The 25,801-nt window shown below is 33.7% G+C and overlaps 2 protein-coding genes across 2 annotated transcripts; both read right to left on the bottom strand.

The window, feature by feature from the left end:
• Window positions 1-1,190: 1,190 nt before the first annotated feature.
• Window positions 1,191-9,004, bottom strand: LOC133332914 (circadian clock-controlled protein daywake-like). Its single transcript, XM_061541284.1, has 5 exons — window positions 8,914-9,004; window positions 8,745-8,837; window positions 1,793-1,946; window positions 1,587-1,720; window positions 1,191-1,522 (listed from the first exon to the last, which is right to left on the bottom strand). The coding sequence occupies exons 1-5, from the start codon at window positions 9,002-9,004 to the stop codon at window positions 1,191-1,193; spliced, it is 804 nt and encodes a 267-aa protein (XP_061397268.1).
• Window positions 9,005-15,023: 6,019 nt separating this feature from the next.
• On the bottom strand, window positions 15,024-15,964 carry LOC133332913 (circadian clock-controlled protein daywake-like). Its single transcript, XM_061541283.1, has 4 exons — window positions 15,874-15,964; window positions 15,595-15,817; window positions 15,402-15,532; window positions 15,024-15,334 (listed from the first exon to the last, which is right to left on the bottom strand). Exons 1-4 carry the CDS (start codon window positions 15,962-15,964, stop codon window positions 15,024-15,026), a joined length of 756 nt encoding a protein of 251 aa, XP_061397267.1.
• Window positions 15,965-25,801: the final 9,837 nt, after the last annotated feature.

The raw sequence follows: 25,801 nt of genomic DNA, 5'->3' as shown, positions 1-25,801 counted from the left end.
GTGCACGGGGCACAGGATGCTGAGGTCCCAATCACTAGGCATGCATTCATCTAGCTAACTTGTACTAATCAGTTGGTGCATGTTCCTGATCAGCGTCTGTCCACCGACCTGGAATAGTTCGGCTAGTAATCCATCGGCACCTACTGCTTTATTCAGCCGATTAATTGATATCTGACCTCATCTTGGCTAGGTCGTATACAATCTTTGTCGTCATCTGTTATTGGTTCCGCGGAATCTTCTTCACGGTTACTATTTAATACCAGAAGCTTTGCAAAATGCTCCTTCTAGATCCTCAATACGCTATCTGTATCTGTCACCAGGTTTCTATCTTCATCTCTACAGGAGGATGTGCCTGCATCAAAGCCTTTGGTTTGGTATTTTACTCGTTGGTAAAATTTCCGGACTTCATTCTGACACATCTCGATTTGCTCACGCTATCGTTTCTCTTGTTCTTTCGTTTTTTTCTGGAAAAACGTTTCTCGATAATTCTCAATCACATTACGTGTTGCTACTGTCTGCTGGGTTGCCCTATACCCTGCATTTTTCGCATCAGTAACATTACGACACTCCTGATCGTATGGGTTTCTTCATAGTGGTCTTTTGTACATAATTGATGATTTTGCTGCAGTTTGTATGGTTTGTTATCGGGACAAGGAGTAGGCAGCTTTTCGATGTCGAGTTTTCGTATTACATTTAGACGAGTGCGAACCTTGCCTGCTACAAGGTAGTGGTTCGAATCGATATTCCGTCTATGACAATATGATCAATTTGATTTCTAGTTGAAAAATATGTCTGAAACTCTCAAAATACCGAAAAGTGAGGTTATATGGGAGTATATCAAAACTTTATTCGATATTGACCATTTTTTTAGGAGCAAGAATTAAGAATGTCAGTCAATTTTGTTCTAATAACACAATCATTTTGGAATGCAGACAATCTTTATACTGGCATATTTATATTTCCATACCGATTTCATTGAATATTTCTATTAGAATCTTATAGAATTTAAAAGCAATATATTATTTTTTATTTACAATATTGAAAATTAACATCAATATACATACATAACAATTTCAAGGCTATAACATAGATAATTACATACATATAATGTATTTGTTTCCATCGATTCGATTCTAAAACTAAATTAACAAAAAGTAACAATTTTCACATAGACCATTTGTTCCCTCATATCATCCATAATAATCAGCAGCTGCTGGTAATTCTCCGATTATAAATGTTGCTGGAACATTGGCAAATATTTTGGAAAGGCGTTCCGTTAAAATGGTTTCAACGGCTGATTTTATAGCGGGACGTAATATTTCATAGAATTCGTGCCAATTTTCATTGAAAACATCATGAGCACTCTCTTCCAAAACTTTCTGTCCATGAAAGAGGTTGTCCAGACGTATACCGAAGCCACCGACTTCTTTAATTTCGGCATGCAATTTATCGACATCCATAAACGTTAGACCATCTTCATCGCGTAATTTGAAACGAATAAGTAACTTGACTTCCAGATGCTCTAAAAGTAAGGAAATATCCCTCGGATTATTGTTATAACTCATTCAATGCTATTGCCTACTTACCCGCCCTTATGAATGCCTTGCCATTTCCATTTAAAGCCAAACTCAATATACGTCCCGTAATCGTGTAATCGGAATGAATATTCAATTTGGGCACCACCAATGTTGCCTTGGCAAATAATTCATTTAAATCGAAACTGTAAAAAATATCAAATCATAATTAATCACAGTGGAATGTTTTGTATTTTATGTATAATTTTTTTGTTTACCTTACATTCTCGACACGCAAATCTCTGAGACCTTTCACCTCTAAATTATGGAGATTAGCATTCATTGAGACGGGATGCCTGAGATCTTGTTCCATAATAATGCGTTTAACAAATAATGGATCCAAATCACCAACATATTTTGGACTAAGTAATCCTGTAAATATGAATGTATATATCAATGTTATGTTTCAGTAGAGTCGACATACTTTTATAGACTAACCAAAGATTTTGTGTGATAAAAAACCTGTTATTTTAAATTTCGTGACTTAAATAGTTCGATTATTTCTGTTATGTTCTGTTTTAAATGTTGTTGTCAGTTAATTTTTGACTGATAAAAATATTAGTCGTGATTTGGTGTGCACTTCGATTTTGAACTATTTAAAAAAAGAATCAAAGAAAACCAGTATGGAAAGTAGTAAAGTCGGGTCGACAATATGATACCCTTTACCACTTTGGATATATTTAGTAGCAGAAGTCGCATTTTTGAAGTACTTTTGAGATGAAATTAAACTAAATTAAATGAGCCTGCATTTATATGTGAACCGACTTAAGGGGACCTCCCCTATTCTCGATATTAAATTTTCAAGATTTTCATTGGGCTGGTAAATGAATACCAGCTTGTTAAGGTTTGTAACTTTAGAATTCATAATTGAAGATTTAAAAGAGAAGAAAAATAATTTGCCAAATTTGGTTGTTGTTGTTTTTAGTGATTAAAGAAAAGACTGGTTAATTTTATCACCTTGGTGCACTATTTACTAAAAATCGGACGAAAATATATATGGGAGTTATATCTAAATCTGAATCGTTTTCAATAAAACTTGGTACTCATTCGGCTGTTCCAACTTCACTACGTTTTGCAAAATTTCGTGTCAATCGGTCTAGCATTGACCCTTTGGATACCATTTACTAAAAATCGAACGAAAATATACAGTGGTGGTCACGTAATTAAAACATTTATTGTGGTAAACATTTTTTGATCAGCCCTCGATTCGTTTGAAGTATTTTTGAAAATTGTGTAATTTAGAACACTTCGATATACTGCACTTTAGAGATTTAGTGTGAAAATAGAAAATTATTGCATGCAATTTTTCCATAAATAACGGTTTTTATGAAAATACATCGGCTTTGAAGTGGCCACATAATTAAAACATTGTGTAATTTTTTGCTTTACTGCATTTTTTGAAAATGTTTTGAAAAAAGCTCATTAATTTAGTTAAATTATGTATGCTAAGCACCGATAAAATCGTTTACAGATAAAATTTTTTGAAAAAAAAAAATCTGTAAAATCTATCAAAATTGCCAAAAATTTGTACAGTACACATAACATTCAGAAAATCACCTTTATTATAGAAAAGAAAGGTCCAAATGCACCAGAAATTGCTAGAATTAGTAGAACATAATAAATAATTCTTAAATAAATAAATTTGAAATAAAAACTCAAAAATGGGAATTAACCTAAAGGAAAGATTCAACTTCGATAGCCTTTATTTAAGAAGGCCAGAATATTTTTGCAGTATGTGAGAAAATATCGATCGATATTGGCATTTATTATTTCAAATCGATTGTGCGAGGAGTAGAGAATAGAGAATATCAGTCACAACAGAACGAACAGAGATCAACGCCACAGTCGATTTGAAATAATAAATGCCAATATCGATCGATATTTTCTCACATACTGCAAAAATATTCTGGCCTTCTTAAAGGCTTCCGAATCTTTGAATCTTTCCTTTAGGTTAATTCCCATTTTTTGAGTTTTTATTTCAAATATTTATTTATTTTGAGAATTATTTATTGTTTTCTACTAATTCTAGCAATTTCTGGTGCATTTGGACCTTTATTTTTTATAATAAAGGTGATTTTCTGAATGTTAGGTGTACTGTACATTTTTTTGGAAATTTTGACAGATTTTACAGATTTTTTTCAAAAATTTTTATCTGTAAATGATTATATCGGTGCTTAGTATAAATAAATTAACTAAAATAAAAAGCTTTTTTTTAAAAATATTTTCAAAAAATACAGTAAAGCAAAAAATTACACAATGTTTTAATTATGTGGCCACTTCAAAGCCGATATATTTTCATAAAAACCGTTATTTATGGAAAAATTGCATGCAACAATTTTCTATTTTCACACTAAATCTCTAAATTGCAGTATATCGAAGTGTTCTAAATTAAAAAATATCAAAGATACTTCAAACGAATCGAGGGCAGATCAAAAAAAGTTTTACCACAATAAATGTTTTAATTACCTGACCACCACTGTATAGGAAGCTATATCTAAATCTGAGCCGATTTTCACGAAACTTAACACATATCATTCTAGACCCAATTCAGTACGCTATGTCCAATTTCGTGTAAATCGAAAGAAATGTAGGGACTTTGGTGCACCATTTACAGTAAATCGGGCGAAAATATATAGGAGCTATATCTAAATCTGAACCAATTTTTTCCCAATAGGTTTCGTCCTTGGGGCATATAAGTGAGCTGTGCCAAATTTCATCTAAATCGGGTCATAAATGCGACCTGTACTTTGTTTACAAAAATACATGGACAGACGGATGGACATGCGTAAATTGACCCAAAAACTGATTCCATGCATATTTTCAAAGGAATCATGTGTCTATCTCGTTTCCTTTTGCCTGTTACAAACATAAGTACTAAGACATAATACCCTGTACCATCAGCCTTTTGGCCAGTGTTGCCTTATTTTAGCACTTTTTAAATTCGTTTAGCACTTTTTAAATTCGTTTAGCACAAAAATAGTGATCTAGTATATTGATTTATTGGTATTCGGGTTATGAATGTGGCCTCCCCTAATATCCTCCAATCACCCCAAAAAGTAGTGCGACATCTACATCACCATAACCAGAACTTTATGCAAAATTTCATAGCTATCAGCGCGACATTTCCGACTTTAGTAATGGTCATACTAAATAATATTGGAATACGTAGACCACGTCTGTCCTTCTCGAATAAATGTATATGACATAGAATGCAAATTTTGTGTTTCCCCCATGTAATGTTTTATGAGAAACAAATACAAATGCTTTTGGTTGACTTCAGCAGCTAAATATTGACCGATTTTACAAAACACAATAAGTATCTTCCTTTGTTAGAGCCGTATAGGCGAAATTTTGTGACAATTGATTCCCAGCTGTTACCGTTACTTTGTTTACAGATGTTAATGGAAAGGCGAGCGGACACACATATCTACATGAACCCCGTTAGTCGAGATATGACGATCCGTATACTAAAAAGAGTGTCTAGGACCAATATTTCGTGGCGTCACAAATTCATGTGCCACAAAAACTTATAAAAAAAAACAGTGAGCGGAGCAGTATAGTCGGACTGGGCCGACCATATGATACCCTACACAACTTCCACGAAAATCAAACTTTCTGTGGTACTACATTCTGAGCTTGGGCAATACTTCGCGATATTTGCACCCTCTTGATGACTAGAGGTCAAGAAATATTATATATCTAAATATGAACGGATCTTCACGAAACTTGGCACACATCACTCTAGACTCAATTCAGTACGCCATGCCAAATTTAGTGCAAATGGAAGAATATATATATATATATATATATATAGAGTCTTTGGTGCACCATTTGCATTAAATCAGACGAAAATATATATGGGAGCTATATCTAAATCTGAACCGATTTTCACGAAACTTAGCACACATTATTGTAGGTTTATTTTAGTACGCTGTACCAAATTTCGTGCAGATCGAAAGATATTTAGGGACTTTTGTACACCATTTACCTTAAGTCGGGCGAAGATATATATGGGAGCTAAATCTAAATCTGACCCGATTTTTCCCAATTTCAATAGGGTTAGCCCTTGGGCCAAATGAATGAGCTATGCCAAATTTCTTCCAATTCGAATAATAAATGTGACCTGTAATTTGTTTACAATTTAACATGGACAGACAGACGGACGGACATGCATAAATAGACTTAGAAAGTGATTCTATGGATATTCTCAAAAGGAACCATGTGTCTATCTCGTTTTCTTTTGCCGGTTACAAAAGATCAGACCTCGGTCCACACCTTCTTGGACATCCCACGCAAATTGGTCAAAATTTTGCTGAACATTAATTTTATAATACCATGCGAATGGAATAACCGAATTGAACTACTCATTGCACAACCTAATATCTTATCCATTCCTGTATAATGTAAGAAGACAGGACCTATGGATCCACTAAGGGTCAAAATTTTGAAAACTCATATGGAGCGGACGGAATATCCCATTTCGTACATACATTGCACACGATAATATTCTTAGATACATCAAGCTCGAACATGAGACCCATTGGTGCACTCGTTCTAGTAGGTACCTCACATACATAATGTCAAATCGTAGTATTTTTCCAAATCTACAATAAATTCTAAGATAGTGCCTATAGGACAACCTCATCTGAAACCCCTCCAAAGAAGGGTTTGAAAGCAAATATATCTTATATAAAGCGAATAATAAAACTTGTGTTCTCGTTCTAGTAGGTACCTCGCATACATAATGTCAAATCGTAGTATTTGTCCAAATCTACAATAAATTCTAAGATAGTGCCTATAGGACAACCTCATCTGAAACCCCTCCAAAGAAGGGTTTGAAAACAAATATAACTTATATAAAGCGAATAATAAAACTTGTGTTCTATTCCGAAGACCTCCGCAAAACATAGGCTGTGGGTATATAACTGTCTGCAAAACCGAAGGACATTGTTTTTACTTATTTTTTGTATGAAGGGTATATTAATTTTGTCATTCTGTTTGTAACTCATCGAAATATTCATGTGCGACCCTATAAAATATATATATTCTTGATCAGGGTAAAATTCTAAGACGATCTAGCAATGTCCGATTGCCTGTTGTAATCACGCTATCTTCTGAAGCAGGGATGCAAAAGTTGGCACAATTGTACTAATTTTAGCACTATTTGGAAGTCAAAAATACAATAGCACCCCAATGACATATTTAGCACTATTTCTAAATTATATCAAACTATTCTCAGTTAAAAGTATTATAAGTGCTTAAACATACAACATGAAATGGATCGCCATCCCCCGCTGTCGTTACGAATGGATGAATTTGCCATAGTTTAACCGTAGTGTCCTATGCAAATTCAGTATTTCCGATCAGAATGATAAATTCAGTAAAGATATTAATTATTATTTTTGTAACAGTTATATGAGAGAGATGATTTTTCATTGTTTCAGGAATATTTCGGTACAGATATTTCAGATATTTAAAACCAAAGAAAGGAACAGAATACATGCATCGACTGCTTTAAATCTTAATTAATTTTGTTTATGTATGGTTTTATTAATTGTTAATAACAACAAACATTTTATTAAAAAATATATAAAAAGTACAATCGGACTGAAAAAAGTACACTTTTTATTGAAAGCCAGTACAATTTGAATAATTTCATTTCGCATCCCTGTTCTGAAGTAATTGAGATAGGGTGTTGAAATTTTGCATAGTTTTTTTGTCTGCAGGCAGGTTAAGTTCGAAGATGGGATATATCAGTCCACGTTTAGACATAGCTCCCATATAACCGTATTTTCGGTATTTTGCAGTTCCTGAGTGCGTTTTTCATCCGAATTCGCTGAAATTTGGTACATTGGGTTCTTTTTGTGTACTAAATGTCTTCACAAAAAATTATAAATATAGGCCCACTTTTTCTGTTAGCCCATATATAACGGTACTTCCTAATTTGCATTACTTTGGGGGTTTTGATCGTATTTTACCGCCGAATTAGCTGTAATTTAGTATTTTCAGTTCTTAATAGGTACCAAATCTCTTCACAAAAAATTATGAATATAGGTCCATTTTTTCGGATAGCCCCCATATAAGGGTACGACAGATTTTTGGTATTTTGGGGTTCTTGAGCGCGTTTTTCAACTGAATTTGCTGCAATTTGGTATTTTATAGTCGTATATAGTAACAAATCTCCCTACTAAAAATTATTAATATTCGCCTCCTTTTTGGGGTAGTCCCCATATAACCCCCTTTTTTTTATTAAAATAGTAATCTGATTTGTTCCGCGCTTTGAGTTTGGTTCTAAGACTCTGTTGTAATCATTTCACCTGCGGAGGATAGCGAGATAAAAAATTAGAACGTATACTGCATTTAGACCTAGCCCCTGTTTGTATTATGGTTTACATAATCCGTTTTTGGAAATGTCGGTATAGGTCCACTTTTTGGTAAGTTCCCTATATATTCATTTCTAGTACCTGTCAGTATATCTATGGTGGAGGGTATCCAAAGTTCGGCCCGACCGAACTCAACGATTTTTTGCTTGTTTTCTCTTAATTTTGATCCACCATTTTGAAGTCTTGTTTATTTTAAAAATTTGTAATCAGCGTCCATAGCTCTACGAAAGTTTGTAAAAAAGTTGACCTCCATTTTCGATCCACCACATTAATTTTTTTTGCAGATTCGTAATCAGCTCCCTCGAAACCCTTATATGTGATATTCATTTATTTCATTAACCCTCTGCTCTAATTTTAGAAGCAAATGGGATCTCTGGCCCATTGTGATTTAGCGGCGCAAAATGTAAAACTTCTAAACCAATTAAGATATATTTCTGAAGTTTTGCCAAAACTTAGCTTATACTTGTGGGAATATTGTTTTGTTTTGGTATAGTCATGTTCAACGGAATATTTTAATATCGACTATTTTCACATGTCATACAATATTTTACATAAGTATTCCCAAAGGCTGGGCGTATGTAGTTATAAAATATATAGGCAATTCAAAAAATTGCGCATTGCGAATATTGGTACTACACAGTCGAACATTTGTACGGATAAAAAAAAAACGTTTTTTTTCCTCTAAAAACTGTGTACCACACAAATTGCTCACACAACATTTTCGTTATAACACTGTTTAACTACCTCTTATAACTAATAATACACCCACATTTACTTTAATAATTACCTTCTTTCCATTCGGTAAAAAATGCTTGGAAATTTCTTACCAAACATCGATTGAACTCGGAATCGTTCGGTTGGCATTGTGTTAAAAAATCCGCTAAAATAAATATAACAAACAATTCACAGAAAGATTTTCTTAAATAATTTACATCGAAAATCAATTATTTATTTACGTTTTGTGGTGAGCGTCTTTCCATTGACCACAGCGACCACCAGTATTGTTGCCAAGATCACAAGCAAACTTGAACCCGAATCCAGTTTCATGATTAATTTGCACTTCTCACAAGAACGATGACAAAAAAATTAAGCAGACACGACACTTCGATGATTGATGTTGATAAATAAAATGACAAAAGAATGATCGGCTCTGGCGTAGCGTGAGGCGTTAATAAGCGTTCAAAGTCGATTATCTTCTGGTGTATGCAATTTCCGAAACACTGACTGATCTGATTTTTTTTGTTTTGGTAAGCGTTTTTCCAAACACTCATTTCGGATTAATTCAAACAGCATCTGAAATTGAAATCGAAAACGAAAACCAGTTTCTCCAGAATCTTCGTTCAGAACACAGGAGCTGCTGCTATTGCTGTTCACAAATGCGTTCGTTGTGCAGTACTTACCCTACAATAGGTTCGTTCCCACAGGCACAATACTCTGGCCTAAACGTCCCGCTGCAAAATCCTTAGCTCTCGTCGATTTCAATTTCACTTAAAATTCAAACCGAATACGTTCGAATGGAACTTTTTGTATGACGAACGATAGACATGTTGTTGAATAAAATCGTTATATCGATATTGATGAGATGTCTTCTCATTGTCGTTGTCATTGAAGGTGATTTTGATTTCTGTTCTGGGGCCCATCCTAAGCGACGTTTCAACTTAAAATACATGAAATGAGATAAATTTGTTTTGGTTCTACCCCCTGATAAAATTCTGCTCAGAAAGCGGCAAAACAGAAAAAAAACACTAAAACGTGTGTGTTGGCTTAATGAAATAAACACACACATACATGCGTATGTACATACATATGTGTGTTAGCCGCTTCATAGGTATCTATTTTGTTTTTGAAGAAAACAAGTTGTTGCGTTCGCCACCTTCAAATCAGCTTCATTTGTTTTATGATGATTCTTAAGCTGCTGCCGATTGCCACTTTTAATGTGTTTTTTATTTTATTTCATTTTTTTTTAATTTTGCGAATAGTTTGCTTTTGTTGTTAATTTTTTATGAATATTAAATAACAACAGTTAACGATGTGAATATTAGCCGAGTCGAATTGTATGTACCCTCTATTAAGATGGAATATATTCGGAATTTAAACAAATCAACTATATCGCCGGAAGTCTACGTCCCTGATAGGTTAATTTAGTAATCGACAAATGGATGTTTGTATATAATTGCACGAAAATGAACAAATGGTACTAAAAATAGTACATTTGGTACAATGCATGTACTTAATTTATTACAATGAATATAAGGTGAAATAATAGAAAATTGAAGATTAGTATTTTCGTTCGGTTATAACTTTTGGGATTAATGCCGTTTTAAAAATTCATTCATTTAGAAATAAACGAAAAGAAATAAATAATACCAAATTATAATCACAGTTTTATGCTCCCTACCTTTAAGATAGGGACTTTGATACGATGACATATTGAATAGCCATTTTAATAAAAATTTTGGAGCGCCATACACAGAAAAAAATAATTCGTATATTATATGAATAGTGTTCAGAAAGTGTTGCCAATGTCCAGATTTTTGCATTTTATGAATGCAATTCGTAAATCGTTACATCGAAATCTTTATATCGAAATAATTTGGAAAGTACATATGCGAATTTTATAACACCAAAGCAGAGGCAGATAACATTATCTGAAATAAAAAACAATGGAATGCAAAACTAGCCACAATTGATTGAGTGGAGAGATCGCTCGTTGTAAACAAGATAAACAGTAGACAGGCAAACGGTTTATGGAGAGGGGAGAGACAGGGGACGATACCAAAAGATAAAGAAAGAGAAAGAGAGAATAAACAATGAGCGCAAATAGTGGTAAAGTAGATCGAAGTATGCAAATAATTTTGATATTAATGACAATTTTACATGATTTGGAAAAATTAGTGGCTTTCTTATGATTATAAGTATTTTTACATTTGTTCTAAGCGAAGTTCAGAATGGAAATAAACTATGAACGAAATTATGAAAATATTCATTAAGATGTTTTTCTGTGTAACGTGTATCTCTATACCTTCAAAACGTGCACGTTGGGCTATATATTTACAACGTTACTTCAAGTCTTCAAATCTTCCTACCAACAATTATCAATTGTGAACTAAGTTTAGAGTTAGCACCCCAGGCGAATAATTTAGGCAAAATTGTTTAAAGTAGGATCATTGGTATCTTCTAACTTTTGGGTTTTTGGGGAGTGCATGGTTCGATTCTCATTGGGTGCCAAATTTCACCACCAAAAATTATCAAAATTAGTTTTAAGTTTAAAATTTACAACTGCAATTTAATTGAGCAAAGTTGAATGGTTTCCTTTTCCATGTTACACACAAATGAGCAACATAGCCTGTACCACAGTCAGATGTAGGGTATACAAATTAATGCTTAATTTGTGGCTAACTTATCAACTCTGTCAGCGGTAGCCATCTAAAATTTGCACATATCAATTTTTCTATAAATCATATATAAATTTATTCCGACCTTTGTTTTATAATTCTTTCGGTTTTATACGCTCTTGTATCAATGGTAATGGGTAATTTAAGTTCATCATTCCGTTTGTACATTGTGGTAAAAAACATCTACAAATAACGATAAAAAACTATTTTTATTTTCCCTTTTTCGGTGATCATATCATTTGCGAAACTTATATTGGAATATAAAAATAAGTAGAACTATATAGATAATATTTTAAATGTGCTGTTTTTAAATGCATATTTTATATGGAAAGTGAAGTGTACTAAAAGCCTTCAATTAAAAATTTCCGTTTTATTTTTTCAAAGTCTTTGAAGGGCCGTGTTCTATCCATTAAAGTTATGAAAGGTATCAAATGAACAGTATCAGATTAGATTCTGTCTTATATTATTAAATTCTGTAATGAAACAAATTATGAAAATATCTTAAATTATATCTTAAATTCGTTATAGGGGCGGTAGCGTGATCCTACATATTTTAAATGTTTACGATAACTACAAAGTAATCAATCTGGTCAACTAACTGCACAATTCTGTGAAATCTACGCTAAATTGAAAGTGTATGTAGGGTAAAACATAGGCAACGCCATTCATGTGTCATCTATTTAAGTTGTTTTTATTTTATATACCATTAATATTGTTTCACATAGTGGAGAATTAATTAAGTTTTGGCAGCCATTCCGTCTGATGAGCCAGGCAGTGAGCCAACCAAACAACTAAGCAACGCTTGTTCTTACCTTTTTCAAAACATTTAATTTTAATTGATTTTCACACCGTGGTTAAAGTCCATTGGAATTTTACTGAAAAAGTAATATTGAATTAATTATTGTGGTTTATTTATTTAAATATTTTAAACATATTTTGTTTTCAATTGTTAATAAAATTCAAACAGATTTAGAATGTATTACGATTTTGATTTTTATTAGTTTGTTGAATTGAATAAAAGAATACTTTTTTCTTTATTTTGATTGTTAATTATAATTTTGTTGATCTACATTCGGACATTTTGGATATTATTTATGGTGTTTTCACAGAACCCAAAGTATCAACCTATATTGATGCCACCATCTTTCAACTTGACCTACATGGGTTTAGTGCTACTGCTCCCATATAAAGGTGAAAATGTTTGACATGTTTTTTAAACGAATTGACACTGGTTACCAAATATTTTAATATTGGTCCATTTTTTAAGGTGGCCCTCGTTTAATGGTACTTCCAAATTTCGGTATATATATATATATATATAGGATTTTGATCACGTCTTTAGAAATGGTCTATAATTCAGCCATTGCCAGTATAATTTAGATTTTTTTGTCTTTGTTTCTTAAGAATCCATAACAAGGAAAGTTCAAAAGTCGCCGACTATATGATAGCCTTCACAATATACAAGGGATACAAGAGATGCTCTTAATAGTTATAACCTACAAAACTATATTGTAAAGCTAGTACAGATTTGTGTGGCCCCAAAAGGTCATAGACCCATTTTTTCTATACCGATTTAGATCGGCTCAGCTAGTCGTCATATCTCGACTAGCTTTTGTCTGTAACAATATAATATGATCCAAAATTTCACAAGGAGGTATAGATTGGACCATGGATAATGGGATAATATTTAGGAGCCAAATGCAATCAGACTTTTGTGTGAAAATGGCCTGAAGGACATAGACAAGAGAAGTTGATGAGTGGTTGGCCTTTAAATTAATACCAATTATGTCGTTGTTCGTATTCGGATGCAGGTGTCGTACGTAAATAGTTGTGTCTGTTTATTCGATATTTGGTAAAAATTGTTACCAAATTTTACTAAATGTTGTCTGTTTACCCAAACATCCAGTAAAGGAAAGTAAAATGAGAGATCAAGTTCGACAGTTCAACAACAAAAAACTTACTGGAGTTAACTGAAAGAATTTTTTGCAGTAAAATTCAGCATGGCATAATTATGGAAGGTAGTATCATTTGAGAAAATTATAATGGCAATGAAAAATGAGCTCCATAAAATTGTATGTATGTCGATTGGCATATTTTCAATAAATCGAACAAAATATATTTGTAAAGCCACACATTGCTATCAAAATTCAACTTATAATTTTTAGAGGCAGGGAACTTCAAAATATTTGTAAATATAAAAGATTTAGTATTTTTTGCCACTGGACATATGCTGTGCGTACATTTCGAAGGAAGGTATTTCCATTTAAATTTTGAAAGCTGAATGTTGTCAAAAGAAAATTTATGAAAAAATTGGAAACATATAACTGCATGAGAATACCTTGCATAATTATGTCATGCAAACTCAGTAATTTTTGAATCAGCTGTTTTATGTGCAAGATATCCAAACATTTTAATTTCCAAAGTGCAATTTCGTTTCGTTAAACTGTGTTGCATAACAAATTTTGAATATGGAAGATAATTCGCGAATCTGCAAATTATTGGCTGAATCTTATTGAATGTTGTCTCTTTACTTTTCTCAGTACTATTGCAAAAGAGAATAAAAACGGCTTACTATCTGAAACAGAAATTACTGAGTAAATGTTACTGGAAAAGTAATCAGACACAGCTAGTATTTACAGGGGTCTACCTATTCTAATGTTTTGTATTACCAATTCCACACTAGAGGGTGGAAATGATCGTTTTAACATTTAACAGGAATTCCAGTTATATTCAAGGACGACTACTATAATTGTCGGTGTCATCAGATGATATTAATGGGATGGAATGGACGACAACTTTATTTTTGTGCGTGTTTTTCAAGTTGGCCACAATTATAAGGCGAACATCACAAAGAGAAGAGATATGGTATAGTGTCCCTTCTACCACAGTGTGATGACGAGTATAAATCTCGTTTTTTAGAACATCTAATATCGGGGGAAGCCTTTATCTTTGACTATGTCAAAACATAAACTTTTTTTTATATTTGGCAGAAAATGGAGGCCATCGCATGTCTGGTGGAAAATTCCTTATGGGGATGAAAGTCTCTTGCGAGTATGTTAATGACACAGAAAGACAAATTCGCCATATTTAGATAAAGATTTAGGGTTATGGCATGATGATTTTATTTATTTAAAGTGCTTAATAAAAGGTTTTATATCTTTGTCTGCAGCTATTGATTTTTTTTCAGAGATTTTATTTTTGCAATGTTGTTGCTTTCAAAAACATGACCCATGGCGAATTTGTATTTCTGGATTGTTAATATAGTAGACAAGGGCTTTCATCTCCATAAGGAATTTTCTACCCCTCCAAAAACTTGTTGCTCAGTGCTATAAATAGTCTGCTCAGAGTCCGCATTTATATATTTGTGTATATTGGATTCCATGGCCACATTTATGTGTGTTATACCTCTACCTTCGAAAATACTACATTATAGGTTTTTCATGTTTTAAGCCTATGCCCAATTTCATCTCCCATCTAAAATTGAAAATTTTTATAGTGTATTACAACAATTGGAGTCCTCGGAATATTTATTTTTTCAGAACACAATGGTTTTTAAACGTTTGACGTCAAACCTGTTCCATTTAGAATGTAAATAGAATTATTATTGTTTCAGAATTAAATATAATCAATAAATCTTTATTCTACGCATTTCTTATAAACAGTTGAATAAATTATTCCGCATCCAAAATAATACTTCTGGCAGGAATATTGCTGAATATTTTATTGGCCTGTGTACGAATTGACGTATCCATGGATTCTTCAATAACAGGACGCAAAACCTCGACCAGTTCACGCCAATTTTGATTGAATAGATCATTGGCACTGTCAGTTAGAGCTTGGTTGCTGCCAAAGAGATTGGCAAAAGCGACGTGCATATTACCCAAATGTTTGATATGTGATTTTAGGGTTTCCACATTGAAATAGCGTTCGCCCTCACGTTCAACTGCTTTTGCGACCAGGGTAAAACGAACATCGATATCACCTGAAATAATAGACGATACGATATTTCCATCTTTATTTTTTAAATATTATAATTTAAAAATACTTACTGAAATCCACACTGAATTCACCCTTTCCAGCCAAGTTCAGTAATAGTACCCGACCATCCATTACATAATTACCGGCAATGTGGACTTTGGGAATGTTGACATTCAAAACAAAATGATCGCCATCAGTAACACTATCATTTGGAATGGACACGATATTATTGGAATGATTTAAAAAGGGACTTTAATAGCTTACATAACATCTTTCATTTGGGATTGTGACAAACCCCTAATGACAACCTGTGTCAGATTCATGTTGAGGCGAATGTTTGGATTGTCCACAGTAACTCGTGCCTTCTTTAACTTGTACGGATCAATGGAATGTGTTGTAGTACCTCTCAGTAGTAAATGTTGTAGTAAATCTCTTAGACAGGGCCCATTATTGGGATCGTTAAGTTTACACGGAGTTAACTGGGAAACTGAAAGATAATAAATTTTAAATATTTCTTTTCTTTCGAAATCAATTCCATTTTACCTGAATCCTCAGAGTGGCCCTTTGGAATACTGATGACAAATAATGCTAGCACAAGGATTGCGGTCTTTTGAATTTTTAATGTGAAAGCCATTTTCTGTTACGTTTCCGATAATTCTTCGACAAACACTGAACTCTTCTTGTATAACCATATTCCTTAAATATCCAAAAAACATTTTAAGTAACTAGTTGAATGTCGCCAGTCAATTTTAAAAATTTCGCAAAAAAAATCCTATCACATGACTTGTTTTAAGGAAATGTTTAGTTATAATTAATAATTCCCGATAATAACACTAGATATTGCAAGATTAGTGATAAAAAAATTACAGGTACCACAAACAAAAAAGAACGTCGGTTTTATTTGTCATGATCAATTAAATTGATTAATGTACTAAAACTATTTTGCACTGTCAACATTTGCAAATCAATTGCAATTCAAATATTTAACATGTGATTTACCGACGACCAAACGATTTGGGAGCGCAAGTCTAGACCCTCACTGACGGTTTCGCGGACTGTTTATGTTTTAACGGTCACAGATGGTAGCAACATTCTGGACAAAGAACATATCAAGGCGGACAGGGAACATATCAAGGCGGCGTTTCTGAAACTCAAATGTTTAAAAAATCATATTTATGAGTTTTATATGGGAAATTTTTGATTATTATTTTCATATTTTTGATAATTTTCACAATCATTGTAATCACCAGTTCCATATGTTTAATTTACCGTCATTTAATGTTAATATTTGACGCATGTCATTGTTAAATAACATTCTCAAATATAAATTATATTCACAAAAATATGAAAATTTGACTTTGACCTCAAGTCATTTGTAAACCGTGACCCACAATGTTATAAAATTGTATTGGTGTAAAGTTCGAAGTCTAAAGATTGTAAATATATAGCGTTTCATCGGCTCTACTTGAAATTGACTTTTTGCATAAAAAATAAATAATAATAATAAAACCAGTGGGCGGAGCAGTATAGACGGACGAGGCCGACCATACGATACCCTACACCACTACCACTCTAACTTTCTGTCGATGTTTATTCTGAGCCTGGGCAATATTTCGTAATATTTGCACCCTATTGATTAGAGGTCAACAGCGCCTCTTTCTTCCACTGACATATTTTCCGAATATTAATAATATTCAGTACAGCCCTTGTAATTAATTGTCCAGATTCCCTTCACCGTGGGTTTTGTTGTGATGTTCGGCTTTCAATTGTAGACTACAGATCGACTGAAAATAAAAAAAAATTAAGTTTTCCGTCCACTTCATCCCAAAATTTTTATCCGATCATCACCTTCACCATAACTGGATCATAATGGAAAATGTCAAAGCGATATAAATATTTAAGTGTAACTCCCATATCCGAGTACATACGACAATATAATTGGTATCAATTTAAAGGTCAACCACTCCTCTTGGATATACCATCAATTTCTAGGGTCTATGTCCTTCAGGGGTAAATATATATGCCATAGAAACAAATGTCATTTTTCACACAAAAGTCAGGGTTCATTTGACCCGCTAAATATTGGCCAATTTTTATGAAAATAGGCATGCTTATTCTTTTGCCCGACCCCCCTCTCCATGCATGGGCCATAATTGCGGCCTCTGGAGCGACCAGAAAATCAGACAAAAAAAAGTTGCGCTGTCAACAATTTTACCTCGTGTATATCGAACAGACGTAGGCTCATCAGTGCACCATTTACATAAAATCATACGAAAATATATGTGGAAGCTATATCTAAATCTGATCCGATTTTAACTGCGCATACACCTATCCGTGTACTGCGCAAGATTTTGTCTCAATTGGACAAATATTGGGAATTTGGTGCACCATTTTCCTAAAATCGGAAGAAAATATATATGGGAGCTATATCTAAATCTGATCCGATTTTCAATAGGGTTCGTTCAAATTAGTGAGCTGTGCCAAATTTCATCTAAATCGGACCATAAATGCGATCTGCACATTGTACATAGACGGACGTACGGACAACTCAGAAAGTGATTCTATGCATATTCTTAAAAGGAACCATGTGTCTATTTCGTTTCCTTTTGCCTGTTACAAACATATGCACAAAGACCACAGTGTGGTGAAGGTACAAAAAGTGTCAGTCGGTGTTGCCGACAGATATATACCCTGAGCCTATGGTGTGCGTTTTATAAAAGGTATATGTTTTTATTAAAGTGGTTTCGGGTTTAATGTTGATCAAGTCGGTTATTCAATTAGCTTCAAATAAAATTTATAAGTTTATATAATATTGAGCCAATTTGGCGCAAGTATCTAGTCTTGGTAAAGATAATAAGTTGTACAATGTTTGTTTCAATTCGGTGATTCGCCTGATATTGGATTTATAAATATTGAGAATGTTGACCCTTTGTGGGGAAGGTAACAGAAGGAGTAAACCAATGGGTCCCCTCTTCGGACTTAATCTAGGCTTAGTAAAGATAATAGATTGTACGACGTTTAGTTAAAATTTGATAGTCCGTTCGCATAATTTTACAGAAATAATTTTTAGCACAATTTTGTATATATTGTGGGAAGGTACCAGAAGGAGTGTACCGATATTCCCCATCTTCGAACATGAACTAATTTTAGTAGAAATATTACGATATTGCGAAATCGGTAACTGCCTTCGAGAGTTATGGTGCGCACCATCAGGACAGACAGACGGATGGGCATTTGTAAATGACTTCAAATTGTCTAAAACGGATATGGTTCAAAGAAACCAATATTTGAGGCACATTTTTGCCTTATCAAAGTGTAAATACCCTCATTAGACATAAGGCTGAGGGTATGATTGTGATTTTGTCACAGCCACATATCTTGCTTTAAGTGGAGATTATGATTTATGCAGATAAGCATTTAACTCTTGAACACATAAAAATTAACATTCGTCAAGTTATGGCTGAGATACTGCCCAATATGTGTGAAAAATTGGTCGTATACTCACCTTTTAGTATACCGATCATATCAAATCTCAACTAGTTGAGTCGATCTAGACATGTGTGTCCGTCCGTCTGTCCATTATAATTTGATAATAATGTACAGGCCATAGTTCGGTTCGGGTATTTTCTTTTCAAAAAAATTAAAGTGTCGTCAATGTCCGGATTTTTGTATTTTATGAACACAATTCATAAATACTGGTTTCATTTCAGAGAGAGAGAGAGAGAGAGAGAGTAAAAAATCTTGGGATTTGCAAATGTTGGTGACAGTGCCCGAAATACGTAAAGTAATTCTGGGTAAGCATGGGAACTGGTGCCCTTGTTTACATGTATCGGTTAGCTCTTTCTCTTCGTTCTCTTTTTGTAAGATATTTCATATGACGGTTTCTCCTTTACTCTCTGAGAATTTTCATTTTACACACCTCTAACGTAAAGATACAATGGAATGCAAAACTAGCCACAAACAGGGCTGCCAGATTTATCGTCATTATGACGATTTTTTAGTCAAAAATTGAAAAATGACGATTTGACGATTTGACGATTTTTGCCCAAAAAATGACGATTTTTGGTCATTTTAGTAATATTGCAATATTTGGGTTCTTTTTGTTATGGCAACATCAAAAATGTATAAAGCGAAAGAAAAAGTAAAAAGAATATAAATATTTGGCATATGTGTGTGAGGTATACTTTGTATTGTTACAAAGCCAACAACAGTTTACGTTTACCTATACCAAAATTCGTGCAAATCGAAAGATATATAGGGACTTTGGTGCACCAATTACATAAAATCGGACGAAAATATGTATGGGAGCTATATCTAAATCTGAACCGATTGTCACGAAACTTTGCACACATCATTCTAGACTTAATTCAGTACGATATACCAAAAGATTTCCAGTGACTTTAGTGGACTATTTACCTAAAATCGGGCTAAGCTATTTATGGGAGCTAAATCTAAATTTGTACCGATTGCCACGAAACTTTGCACACATCATTCTAAACTTAATTTAGTACGCTATGCCAAATTTCGTGCAAATCGAAAGATATATAGGGACTTTTGTACACAATTTACCTTAAATCGGACGAAGATATATATGGGAGCTATATCTAAATCTGAACCGATTTTCACGAAACTTGGCATACATCATTCTAGACCTTATTCATTACGCTGTGCCAAATTTCGTGCAAATCGGAAGATATATAGGGACTTTTCTACACAATTTACCTTAAATCGGACGAAGATATATATGGGAGCTATATCCAAATCTGAACCGATTTTCACGAAACTTGGCATACATCATTCTAGACCTTATTCATTACGCTGTGCCAAATTTCGTGCAAATCGAAAGATATATAGGGACTTTGGTACACAATTTACCTTAAATCGGACGAAGATATATATGGGAGCTATATCTAAATCTGAAACAATTTTCACGAAACTTGGCATACATCATTCTAGACCTTATTCATTACGCTGTGCCAAATTTCGTGCAAATCGAAAGATATATAGGGGCTTAGGTACACAATTTACCATAAATCGGACGAAGATATATATGGGAGCTATATCTAAATCTGAACCGATTTTTATGAAATTTTACACACATCATTCTAGACCTAATTCATTACGCTGTGCCAATTTTCGTGTAATTCGAAAGATATATAGGGACCGTTTACATTAAATCGGACGAAAATATATATGGGAGCTATATCTAAATCTGAACCGATTTTTCCCAATTTCAATAGGGTTCGTCCTTGGGCCAAACAAATGAGCTGTGCCAAATTTCATCCAATTCGGATCATAAATGCGACCTGTACTTTGTTTACAATTTAACATCTACAGACGGACAGACGGACGGACGGACATGCATAAATCGACTCAGAAAGTGATTCTATGCATATTCTCAAAAGGAACCATGGGTCTATCTCGATTATTTTTGCCTGTTACAAACATATGCACAAAGACATAATACCCTGTACCACAGTGTGGTGAAGGGTATAAAAATAAAAGTTAACGGTTGTTGTTTTTTGACACGGGCAAATAGAAGAAAATTGGTGAACGGAAAAGTTGTTATATTAAATATAAGTTTCAATTTATACAAAGTTATTACAATTTTAAAAATATTCGATTTGAAAGCATTTTTAAAATTGTATCTATGATAAGTCCCACGTGTATTAGTAATGAAAAGAATAATTAATTTTTCGATATCCTTAAAGAATTTCCACATCTTGGGAACGAAGATGAAAAACAAAAATTGGATTCAGAATTTCGCGAACTAAGGTTGTTTAATTTGGTAACATTTGTGAAAATGATGAAACCGATGTATTTCGTTTTTGGAATGCAATATTTGATTTGAAACGTGGTGATGGTTCATATGTTTTTCCTATAATAACTAAATTTGTACGGAAGGTAATGGTATTACCCCATTCCTCAGCAAATGTTGAGGGTGTTTTCAGCCAAGTAAATCTTAATAAAACGAAAAGTCGAAATTCCCCCAATAAGGCTTCAATGGAGAAATTTACACCAAAGATTATTTAAAAGTTAACAAAACAAATTGTTATGATACGTTAATTAAAACCGACATGTTGAAAATAATTAACACAAATATTTCTTTTCAAAATGAATGATTTTATTAAAGTCGAAATGACTATTCTTTATTTATAAAATAAATTAATTTCTTGATTAGCTTTAAAAAACGTGTTTAATAAATTGAATATCTCTTTTATGTTCCCTTTAATAAAAAATATATTTAAATATATCTAAATGTGCGTATTTAAATTTTTGACGATTTTTGATAAAAAATCGTCATTTTGACGATTTTCCCAATAAAAAATCTGGCAGCCCTGGCCACACCGCAGTTGTAAACAAGAGAAACGGTCAGTGTTACCGCTGGGAATTTCTACAAAGTTGCACAAAAAGTCATTTGCATACAAAAAAGTGGCACAAAAAAGTCAGAATTTCAATAAAAAGTCGTACAGATTGATTTTGAAGTTTTTTATTCAAACAAAGCTCCCATATAAGGGTACCCCCCAAATTTCGGTACTTCTGGGGTTCTTAAGCGCGTTTTTCAACCGAATTCGCTATAATTTGGTATTTTGTAGTCGTATATGGTAACAAATCTCAGTACTAAAAAATATTAACATTCGGTTTTTGGGGTTACCTCCATATACCCGCATTCCAACATAGTATGAGGGATATAGTTAAATTGTCCGTTTATACCCTAAATAGTATGGAATTGTAAGATTATTTAGTCGATTTATCCGAGGTTCAAGAATGACTATATCGGCCCGCTTTTCGTCATAATCCTTATATAAAACCAACCGGTTTAAATTTGGGTCTTTGGTCCACTATTCACCTAAAATAGAACGACACTAAATATGGGAGCTATATCTAAATCTGAACCGATTTTCCCCATTTTCAATTGGGTTCGTCCTAAGGCAAATAAATGAGCTGTGCCAAATTTATCCAATTTGGATCATAAATGCGACCCGTACTTTGGTTACAATTTAACATGGGCAGACAGACGGACGGACGTGCAAAGTCGACTCAGAAACTGAATATATTTTCCGGGCTAACCTCACCTATGAGGATTTATTTGACATATATGTGAAATACTGTACACTAAATCCAGTACAATCCAGTACGACTTTAGTCACACAACGGTAGCCCTGGAAACGGTTGAATTTCGGCTTGCAAAACGAACAACCAACAAGTGAGGAGAGAGACAGAGCACAATACCAAAACAAAAAAGATCGAAAAATTAATGGTGGGTGTTTTTTTCTTGGGAGGAATACATCTAATCTAAATTAAATAGATGACGTTCTTCTAGGCCTTTGATGTAGTTACTGGAATATGTCCCCGACCGCGTAGTAAAATTGTATTTTAGAAGTTCTAAATTTTTTATAGTTTAACAACGCGTTTTGCATTCATATCGTAATAATTTTTAATTAATTATTTACATACATCCATCTCTTACATCCATCTCTTATAGACTAGCAATATCTTCGATGAAATAGTTAGCAGGAATATAAGCGAAAGCCTTTGTAAGACGTTCTGTCATAACCTTTTCGATGGCTGCACTGATGCCAGGACGCACCGCTTCGTAAAATGAACGCCAACTTTGATTGAGGAAAGCATTGACAGTATCTTCCAGTTCCTTTTGACCATTGAAGAGATTGTCCAAATGTATGTGGAAATCGCCAACTTCTTTGACGTTCAAGTGGAGCTTGTCAATATCGGCAAATGTGTAACCATCAGTTTCACGCAATTTAAGTTGCAGTTTCAGATGAATCACCATGTTATCTAAAAAATTTTATGTATTAATTAATACGAATACAAAACATCCATGGTCATATTTCCATTTGACTTACCAGCACTTAAATCCAATTTACCGCTTCCATCCAAATTCAAACTACGAGTTTTTCCCTTTACAGCATATTGGGAATGGAGTTTTAATTTTGGTACAACCAAAACTACTGTAGCACTTAACTTCTGTGTATCGAAACTGTGAAGAGGACATTGTTTAATTGAAGTTGATATTGAAATGAGTTAGAAATAGTTTCTTACCTGGTTTGTTTTCCTATTACATCGCCCAGACCATTGATTTCCACCTCCTGCAAAAGAACATGCAAATCTACTGGCGGTTGATTGTGATGGAATTTAATTTTTTTGATGTGTAACGGTTCCAATGCTCCGACTGATTTTAAACCGGGTATACCTAGAAAATATATTATGGAAAAAAAGGAAAATAATAAAGTTAACGTATTTATGAAAAGTTTGTTTGTTATAATATCTGCATGAAAAAATATCTCCTTAATATGACCTTCTTTTAGGATTTTGGTGGAATTCGGATTGTTTTTCTAACTATGTATTCTATTGTTATCTCGGAATTTTTTTGAATACCGAATGTTAAGTCCATATAACCGTTTATTCTTTAGGAAAAAAGTTTAGAGAAATAAACGATCAAAGGCGACGATATTTTTTCATATTGCCGAATTGATATTTTGGGTTATCAATGGGTAAAAATCTTCTCCCAAAATGTATCAATATAGATTCACCTGAATGTACAATTCTCATATAACGGAACCCCCCAATTTTCAAAATTTTTAGGATTTTTGACACATTTTTCAACAGAATAGGTACTTGAAATGACAGGTACTTGAAATGAAAATATAGGGAAAATATCAAAAAGTTGACCTATGCTGACATTTCCACAAACCGATTACGTAAACCCTAATGTAAATCATAACACAAATTTCAGACATTTTTAATGGATAATTGACAGGGTGAAAATGTGCCTCATGGAAATATTGGTTCTAGACCCCATGTTTCATTGGACCAAATTTGTTTCAGAAAATTTTGATTTCTTCCAAACATAGTTCAAGTTAGGCCCAAATGCAGGTTATAGTTCATATATAGTTCATTATCGAACCTTATGTTCTAGCATTTTATCTCGATATCCTGCACACATGAAATGATTACGACTGAGTCTTAGAACCAAGCCAAAAACGCGGAACAAATCAGATTTTAATATAAAAAATATAGTTATTGCCATATACGACTACAAAATACCAAATTGCAGCAAATTCGTATAAAAACGCGCTCAAGAACCCCAAAATACCGAAAATTGGGGGTACCCTTATATGGGGGCTATCCGAAAAATGGACCTATATTCATAATTTATTGTGGAGAGATTTAGTACCTATTAAGAACTCAAAAAACTAAATTACAGCCAATTCGGTGGAAAAATACGATAAAAACACCCAAAATACTGAAAATTAGGAGGTATCGTTATATGGGGGCTACCAGAAAAAGTGGACCTATATTCATAATTTTTTGTGGACATATTTAGTACCCAATAGGAACCCAAATTACCAAATTTTAGCGAATTCGGTTGAATAACGCCCCAATTTTCGGTATTTTGGGGTTCTTGAGTCCCCAAAATACCGAAAATTGGGGTGTACCTTTATATGGGAGCTACGCCTAAACGTGGACCGACATATTCCATCTTTGAACTTGACCTGCCTGCAGACAAAAGACAAATCTATAGAACATTTCAGCAACCTATCTCAATTCCTTCAGAAGATAGCGTGATTACAACTGAAGGGCGGGCGGACGGACATGGCTAGATCATCTTAGAATTTTACCCTGATCAAGAATATTTTATTCTTTATAGGTTCAGAAATGAATATTTCGATGAGTTAGAAACGGAATGACAAATTTAATATAACCTCCATACTATGGTGGAGGGTATAAAAAAATTAAAAAAATGTAGAGAACAATGACGCAGAAATTTCTGGTTCTTAAGGAACAATTTGAAATATGGAAGAAACAAATGCAGCCGTTTATGGACATGATGGGATTTGATATCAAAAATACTACTAGCAAAGGAGGAAGATTGGAAGTAGCGGTAGTGGTGGTTGAAAAGTTGAATGGACCTTAAAGGAAAATGAAAATAGTTGGTTGTCCCAGCAGCATCAACAAAAGGATGCTACAACAACAACAGAGGTGGTACACCATATTCTACAACCACCATCCCATCTGTCAAACATACAACAACAAATTCAGCACACCGAACTCATAGAGGTGCAGCAACATCACCAATCGGTTCCGTGCCGTGGTAAGCCGACATATATTCCGCAACAAATTATGCCGGGAAGGATCCCTGCCTATGGCGACATAATAGGCGGCAATGCAGTTCTACCACAAAAAGCAGTTTGCGTTTGCGGATTTACAACTACAACAACAAACAATTATCTCACATCCAGCAGCAATGGATGGATCTCCAAAATATCAAAAACTTTATGTGGGGCTATATTAAAACTAGGACCCATATAAAATACTTTCAGCAAAAATGTGGCCACTACAGCCCCTCAAATGTGAAAATGGTCTCAAAAGAAAGAAATAGAGTGCTACCGTTATATGGGAGATATACCACAACGTTAACTGATATTGATAATTTTTGGTGGGAAGATTT

This window comes from Musca vetustissima, unplaced genomic scaffold (assembly GCF_032173495.1).
Source record: "Musca vetustissima isolate MV318-11 ecotype Yass unplaced genomic scaffold, APGP_CSIRO_Mvet_v1 utg1079, whole genome shotgun sequence".
Taxonomy (NCBI): Eukaryota; Metazoa; Arthropoda; class Insecta; order Diptera; family Muscidae; genus Musca; species Musca vetustissima.
The sequence above is the reverse complement of the archived record's forward strand: the minus strand, read 5'-3'. Positions and strand labels throughout refer to the sequence as shown.